We start from the raw sequence: 8,334 nt of genomic DNA, 5'->3' as shown, positions 1-8,334 counted from the left end.
CCCCTGCTGTTTCCTGATCTTTGCACCCAACTATTTGAAGGGTCGACCTCAACTGGCTTTCAAAGTTGGGGGCCATCTTCTACACTCCCTCGTCCTGTAGAAGAGTTTAGTGTCCATGATTTTGATGATGATGTTCCAATGGAAACCTCAACACAACACGTAGGTGCAAGTGAAGAATCTTCGGGGCGTTCAAAAAATACGGAAGTTGGTGGAAACAAAAGAGTTGGTGGAAAAAAGAGAGATGCAAGGGCGTTAGAAGTTGAAGAGGAGATTGTCAAGCTTGCAAGGTCGTTAGTGGAAAAAAATGAAAGAATTGAAAAAAGTGAAATAGATAAAGATGTTGATGCGTGTATGGAGAAATTAAACAAAATGGAATGGGGAGAAGAAGATGAAAGACACAAGACTGCTCTTTTGCTATTTGGTGAAAGTGCTGATGTTAGAAAAGTTTGGTTACGACTTTCACATACTAGTTGTGAGTCGTGGGTGATGGGTGCGGGTAGGAAGTATGGTTACCTTTGATGGGTGCGGGTAGAAAAGTTTGGTTATTAGTTTTTTGTTGCATCACTTTTGGATCCTATGTTTGACACTTTGGATGTTACTTTGGATGATGTTATTTGCATGACTTTTGGCTGTTATTGGATGTTAAATATGACTTTTGGTATTTACTAGTTTTTTGTTTTATGACTTTTGGATCCTATTTTTTACTTTAACATGTTACCTAATTGTTTGTAACAGGTCAAGTATGGTTTCTGATGGTGAAGTTGTAGCTTTTCTTTTACTTGTGTTTTATTGGTTGAGGTCAAACCGACGCAGACTAATACGAATTCATAGAATTAGAGATAACGATTCAAGTGGGTATGCATATACGCAAGATTTGATGTACGGAGACCCTACACAATGTTACGATATGATGCGTCTTACACAAGAGGCATTTTCTTTATTATGCAACCATTTTACCCAAAAAAATTGGTTGCAAGCTAGCAGGACAATAAGCATTGAAGAGAAAATGACTATATTCTTACATGTTATAGGACATAATGAACGTTTTCGCGCGGTTAAGGGAAGATTTCATCACTCCATACAAACGATTCATCAATGTTTTCATGAGGTCCTAACTGCAATGATGTGTTTTGCAAAAGAAATTATAGTACCAACAACTCCTAATCCAATAAGACATAACTCAGAACGACATAGACGGTTAAAAAATATTTTTTCCGGAGCAATAGGTGCATTAGATGGAACTCTTGTACATGCGGTTGTACCCGTTGATCAACAAACTCGTTATAGGGGACGAGGAAAAGGAGAATGTTTTCAAAATGTTATAGGAATTTGCGATTTTGATATGATATTTACCTTTGTTTGGGCTGGATGGGAGGGTATAGCACATGATTCAAGAGTTTTGAAAGAAGTTGCATTCAATTCAACTTCTGGATTTCCATTTCCTCCACCGGGTTTGTAATATTTATATAACTTTTATTATCTATCTTCTTTATATAATATGTGTCACATTCATTTGCAGAGAAGTATTACCTTTGTGATGCCGCATATACAAACACTCGTGGGTTTATGGCTCCATACCGCAATACTAGGTATTGGTTAGCCGATTTTCGAAGAGGCAGACCTTTAACTAGAGAAGAAAGGTTCAACTATGCTCATGCACAACTTAGAAATGTTATTGAGCGTGCTTATGGTGTTTTGAAGGCGAGATTCCCAATCTTAAAACAAATGGCTCCTTATCCTTTTACCGTGCAAAGAGACATAGTCATTGCTTGTGTCGCGGTCCATAATTTTATAAGGAAATACAATATAGAAGATGACTTGTTTAGAAATTTTGAGGAGGACACTATGGTTACTCCTGACGTCCAAGGTGGGGGAATTGATAGAGAAAACATACAAGGCATAGAATGGGGTCCAGAAGCCGTTGAATATATGCGTGTTTTGCGTGATCAGATTGCAAATCAACTACTTTCACCTACTTTACGTTAAATTATTATGTTATTTTAAATTTCATTATGTTTTTATTTGGATATTAAATGATTTATGTTTAATTTACATTTTGTATGACATTTTTTATTTGTGTGTAATTTACATTTTGTATGACAATATGTATGTTTTTATAATTATTCAGCAACTTAATCCACCAGTATATATAACAGAAGGGTAAAATAGTCATTTTTCATCACTCAGCACATTAAGTCAGATGTATAATCAAACAATAACATTTCTTACCCAGTCAGGATTTCTTACCCAGACAGACCTTTCCCAGTCAGCACTTTCTCAGTCAGCAACTATCAAACGGGGCCTAATAGTCGTTTTTGTCTTTCAACATACATATGTCCTTATATATACTATGATTACCTATTATAGTAAATAACTACATATTATGTTATATTATAGGGAAATTGGATAATTTAATTATTATAATGAGATTTTCAAATAAGATAATCATTTTTTCATTTTTTGAAAAACAACCACTTTCTCCGGAATACCCTCGTTCCGGAGTACTGTTCATATTCCAGATTTTTTTTATACTTCCATAATTTTCAAAGAATTATTGATGTCTTGTTGTGATTTCAAATGTTATATTTCGTAATGTTTTATGTAACAATTTTTCAATAAAATGTCTAATTTTATGCATTAATATTGTATATGGTTCATATAATCATGTTTGTTTAATTTTTTGTTAAATTAAAAGAAAAAAAAATTCTTAAAATTTCGGAATTCTTCTTTGGATTTCAGATTTGCTCTTAAAATTTCATTTTTTTTTTTTGAAATTTAAAATTTTAGTTTGAAATTCGGAATGTTGGTCCGGAATCTGGAATGTTGTTCCAAAATCAGTAAAAAAATGTTTTTTCTTGGATAGGAATGTCCATTCCGGACAATGTGGTTGTTTTTGTTTAAAAAAATGTTATTATCTTCAAATATACATTAAAAAGCGGTTACATTTCTTCATTTTCTTATATTATATCTAAACAAATACGGATGTGAAGTAAACTGAATTTCGTATATTTGATATCGATCCAACTAGTACATTCCTCGTGTGCAAGATTTCACTACCATCAATCTTCGCAATACTAGAAATATGGTTTAGTCTGACAAGGTAACATTATTTATCAACGGATTTTAGACAAAAAATATATTGTGGGTAATGAGCTCATGGATAATTATTTTCGACGGATTTTGTGACATATTGCCAATATAAATATACGTCATGACTTGGGAACCTCCGACAAATTTCTGACAAAATTAGGTTGTGAGGATGCCGACTTTCACACAGGACAAGTCTACCCTGTGATACACTTCGTCGAATGGAGCGATTATCACCCCATACTTCTTGCAGATTTCTTCAAAATTCTTATTTCCCCAGAGTTTCAACGGAAGCCCCACTAATCTCACAAATGCTATTCGTTCAAAACTTTTTCCAGGCTTTCTCTAGGTTCAACCCATTTTAAGTTTTCGACCCATCTTTCTTTATTTTCTCGAAAACTCCTCACCTCTACCGAGCTATCAAAACATAATAGAACCTTCAGACCTCCAATGTATTTGATCTCGAGGGCCTGGTCTTATTTTGACAGAAGAAGTTTGGGGAGATGGCCCAGGTGGGAAAGGGAGATGACTTCAACAACGAGTGTAGTTTTCCTAAGCCATGAGTACGTCACAGGTTCCTGTTTGATGAGGATTGGCGGTTCCGGTGCACATTCCGGTGAAGGGGGCTTAGGTCTGATTACCTCTGCGTAGGAACGATGATCTCTCACTCCAAGAGTAGGTTCGACCCACGTTGGCTGTTTATTTCGTTGCACATTCGACTTCTGTGGATTTAGCTTCCTAAGTTGCCTGGACACATTCACCAACAACCTCTTCCCATTGTATGAGATGTTGTTAAGCTTCTTCTCTAATCCGGAGATGTCATTACCTCTCTGAATCGGATGAAAACAAAGTTCTGCCTATTCCATCTCTTCTTAGTTCCCATATATACGTTCGATATCTCCCTATATTCTGCGAATCGTCTCCGTAGATCTGTTTTGTTTGTATTATCAGGTACGTCTGAGACAAAGAATGTTGTATCTCCTCTTACTCTCATCGGTGCTTGCTTTTTCCGTCTGACTTCCGTCCAACCTTTCATCTTCGCTTCGCCTATGATGATGTAGAACCGGTTTTTTCAAAGGTATTTAGGTGGAGGGTTATGTTAGATTGGTTTTCTGTTGTATAAAATTAGATAATCGAGACTTTTTTGTTCAAAAAATAAATATTAAAATTAAACCGTAAATTAACTCAAAGTATTAAGGTGCTGTTTTTTTTTTTTTTTAAAAAATCTCTTCAGACCATTTTTTGCTACGTGACGTAGTACATGTGCAACACTTGCCCTCTCGCAGCAATTTTTTTTGGAAGACTTCAGACTATAAAACTTTTACGTGTGTTCTACGCAGCGCAACACTTGACTTGTCTCTTCAAACCTCTTTAGCTTTTATTTTTTTTAAGTGATTTTTTTTAGAAATTTGTTATAGCTTATTTTTTTAAACTTTGATTTACGGATTTGATATAATTTCTTTTTATAGTTTCCATAATTTTTTGTAACTTGATTTTTTATAAAAAAAAACTTTGATTTTATTTTTAAATTTTTTTACTGTTTATGTTAATAATATTTTCAGTTTCGGTTGCATCTTTTTTAATATGTGTAATTCTTTTACGAACTTTGTAGACACCGTTGACAATATTTTCTTAATTTGTTTTATTATTTTCCTTTTTATGTTTTTTAACATTAGTTTTTTTTTTTTTTTTTTTTTTTTTTTTTTTTTTTTTTTTAAATAAAAATGATAACTTCTATTGTATTTTTTAAAGATTTTTTTTAGAAATTTTATATTTTTGTTGTTTACATGTTCATTTTAGTATTGTTTTAATGTCTTAAGACTAAAATTTTTAAAATTTCGGTGTTAAGAACTATTTTCAGTTTATAAACTAGTATATTCAAATTTCAGTTTATTATAACTATATATTCGGGCAAATTTCATGAATTTTCTTTTTGGAAAAAACAAAGAATTTTATCAAAGATTTTCTTATATTTTACTTGTCACAACTCAAAATAGGGGAAGGGTGTAAAAACCCCGGTCCGCACCATCTGACCATCATAGCAAAACCTCCGTGGAATCGAGTGATCCGGGTCTAGAATTTGATCCGCATCATCATTTGCACTTTTGCAGATTGAGGTGGCGGGAAGACTGAATAACAAAGAGACCGTGTTCAATCGACCAATCAAGACTAATGGAGGTCCTGAAATCACCATTGTCAGCCTCACAGAAAGGGAAGCTGATTTCTGCAGGCTACACTTCCATTAATTTGCTTTCTTCAGTTTCTCCTTCCCATCTTGCACTAGGTATTTCATTTGTTTATTTTTTACCCAACGCACTTCTACTGAATTCTATGTACATGTTTGAGTCACACAGCTTTTTTATTTGAAGTTTATATTGGATTACTTTACCATAATCATAGAGATTGGATTGAAGTGTGATAGGTCATTGTTGCTTACGAATTCCACACACCAACTGCTCGATAATATTGTCGAGCGAACAATATCGCATTTGGTCATTATCTAATATTAGATGCCCTTTGTTGTGTTTGTAATTTGTTATTAACTGATGCTTTTTGTGGATTTGCGATTGGAAAATATCAGGAAATTAGAAATGATGGTTGATTGATATTCCTTTTTTCATAATGTCATTAAGCCTTGTGATATAATATATACCCTTTTTTGTAATTGTTGCAACATTTTGTACATTACTTTTAGCATAAACAATCTCATTCATTATTCATGGATCAGAACTGAAGATTTCAGAAGCCGAGGCACTTGAAATTTTAAAAACTGTATCAGATGGTAGTAGATCAGAAAGCACCAGTACCAGTTGCACAATTGTCAAAGGTATTCATCCTTCCATTAGTTTTTAATTTCCATACTGCTAAAACTACATGATCATAATTTTGGTTACCATTTCTTGAAGGTGCCCAAAGTGCATGGGATATGCTTCAGGAAGAGGAAACCCTTGTACGTATCACCACTTCATCTTCAGATTTTGATAACATTTTAGGTGGTGGAATAAGTTGCAAGGAAGTCACTGAAATTGGTTAGTTCTTTTGAGATACATTCTTTTTGTTTACTCCAAGTGTGTATGTTAATAATATTCCCAGATGTTTTTTGTCCCTTTCCTTTACTAGGAGGAGTTCCAGGCATTGGTAAAACACAACTCGGGTATACTATATTGTTTGTTTTGTTTTTTTAATCATGTTTTTGTGTTTCTTATCTGCTAACACAAGACACAGAATTCAACTTGCAGTAAATGTTCAAATCCCATTTGATTATGGTGGACTTGGAGGCAAGGCAATTTATATTGGTAAGTTCTCTGGTTGAATAGTTCAATTCTAATGTTATAGTGAAAGCTTAACATGGTTCCTTTTTTTTTTTTTTCTTTCTATGTTAGATACGGAAGGTAGCTTTATGGTTGAACGAGCTTTACAAATTGCAGAAGCTTGTGGTGATGACATGGCAGAATACAGTCGTTTGTATCGAAAAGGGTTTCATTCCCATGAAGTCAAAATTCAACCCAAAGATTTTCTTGAAAATATATTTTACTTCCGTGTATGCAGTTACACTGAGCAAATTGCACTCATCAATTACTTAGACAAGTTCATCACTGACCATAAAGATGTAAGCACATGATACATGAATGTATTTATATGTATTGATCTTATATTTAGTCTCATTAAAATAATATTAAATTGTTTGAATGTGTTTATAGGTTAAGGTGGTTATCATTGATAGCATCACATTTCACTTTCGTCAAGATTTTGATGACATGGCATTGAGAACTAGACTGCTTGGTGGAATGGCTTTAAAGCTGATGAAACTTGCTAGAAAATTTGGAGTAGCGGTAAGATTGATTTCTGACTTAATAGAAAAAGTCAGAAATACAAGGTTTAATTCTAACATTTTACAAAATTGCCCTCGTTTGTTTTATTTTGTTTGAATTTGATCAGGTTGTTGTATTGAATCAAGTGACCACTAAGTACTCAGATGGTTCATTCCATTTAGCCCTTGCACTCGGTAACATCTAAAAATCTCAAATTTCGATTTACTTGTTTTCATTTTTACAAAATTGCCCTCATATGTTATAATAAACGGAGTGTTGAAACTTGGTTTTATTTACAGGTGATAGTTGGTCACATGCTTCAACAAATCGGATAATTTTACATTGGAATGGAAACGAACGGTATGCATACATTGACAAATCACCCTCTCTCCGATCGGCATCTGCACCATATTCCGTGACAGGAAAGGGAATCAGGGATTCCCCCTCAAACAACAAAAGAATTAAAAATATCTAACTTTTATTACGTAGTTTACATATGAGTCTTGCGAGCCCACTTAAAAAAGCCCATGTGGTTGTAAGAACTAAGAAGGGGAATGTAACCATGTATGACTGTATGTTAATCTGTAAAATGCTTATGGGAGAAGTGAGGAAATTTTAGTGAGAATGTGGAACTTGAACCTTCCTAAATCAATTTACTTCAATATCTGGACTATTATTCTAACAAATTAGTTTTTGTAATATTTTTTAATACATGAATTTTTTATAAAAATAAATAAATAAAAAGTTACTCGTTTGCATTACAAAATTAGTCGTTGTAAGTCTAACCTGCTAAGTGATCTGTGATCTAATTCGGTCGGCCCATTTAATCTTGTACATGTGATATCAAGTTATGTTATACGTAATTTTTTCAAAACTGATGATATATAGAATGTCTCATAGTAAATTATATTTGAGATATTTATGATGTAAATCGGATGAACCAAAAAAATGTATTAATGAGTAGATAAATAAAATCGTGACAGTTTTTTTACTTAAAATAGGACAGTGGATTTTTGAGAAAAAATAATTTAATAATGATGTGTAATAGCTAATTAAGGAGATTCTAAAAAAGGTTAATGTTATGAAATAGCAAATTATTATGGATTTGATTCCCTAAAGCTTTAAAAGTGATGTTATTGTTATTAAACAACAAAGTTTTCGGTTCCATAAAACAAAGCCAGTTAAACATCGAACCATAACAAAATAATAATAATAATAATAATAATAATAATAAATAAAAAATAATAATAATTGAGATTTGGAAATGGGGACTTGATCATTTCAACATGAAAACAAAAAATCATCCATGATTTTTAAACCATAATTCAAATAAAAATCTTAAATTGTGCAATATAAAGTTGTCCCAACCTACCTGAAATAACCAAATAAAATCGATATTTATTGCTCGGTAAAACCTCACTCTCAAATCTTCCCT

General features: G+C 33.0%; 1 protein-coding gene across 2 annotated transcripts; it reads left to right on the top strand.

Annotated features, from left to right (window-relative positions):
* Positions 1-4,818: 4,818 nt before the first annotated feature.
* LOC111876926 (DNA repair protein RAD51 homolog 3) lies at positions 4,819-7,565 on the top strand. Of its 2 annotated transcripts, none has more exons than XM_042896607.2 (9): positions 4,819-5,371; positions 5,816-5,914; positions 5,994-6,116; positions 6,181-6,241; positions 6,313-6,383; positions 6,471-6,697; positions 6,789-6,920; positions 7,027-7,093; positions 7,199-7,565. In XM_042896607.2, exons 1-9 carry the CDS (start codon positions 5,260-5,262, stop codon positions 7,372-7,374), a joined length of 1,068 nt encoding a protein of 355 aa, XP_042752541.1. In that variant the 5' UTR covers positions 4,819-5,259; the 3' UTR covers positions 7,375-7,565. The 2 variants fall into 2 exon arrangements, with proteins under 2 accessions (XP_042752541.1, XP_023729248.1); XM_023873480.3 differs by having other exon boundaries at positions 4,820-5,371; positions 6,208-6,241.
* The last annotated feature ends 769 nt before the right edge of the window (positions 7,566-8,334 follow it).

Source organism: Lactuca sativa, chromosome 7 (genome assembly GCF_002870075.4).
Source record: "Lactuca sativa cultivar Salinas chromosome 7, Lsat_Salinas_v11, whole genome shotgun sequence".
NCBI lineage: Eukaryota > Viridiplantae > Streptophyta > Magnoliopsida > Asterales > Asteraceae > Lactuca > Lactuca sativa.
The sequence above is the reverse complement of the archived record's forward strand: the minus strand, read 5'-3'. Positions and strand labels throughout refer to the sequence as shown.

What these genes read in the sequence shown, in the direction of transcription:
- LOC111876926 (XM_042896607.2), top strand. Translation starts at nt 5,260, where the DNA reads ATGGAGGTCCTGAAATCACCATTGTCAGCCTCACAGAAAGGGAAGCTG. An exon ending in CAGTTGCACAATTGTCAAAG is followed by an intron (nt 5,915 to 5,993) that starts GTATTCATCCTT and finishes CATTTCTTGAAG; the next exon opens with GTGCCCAAAGTGCATGGGAT. An exon ending in ATTGGTAAAACACAACTCGG is followed by an intron (nt 6,242 to 6,312) that starts GTATACTATATT and finishes CACAAGACACAG; the next exon opens with AATTCAACTTGCAGTAAATG.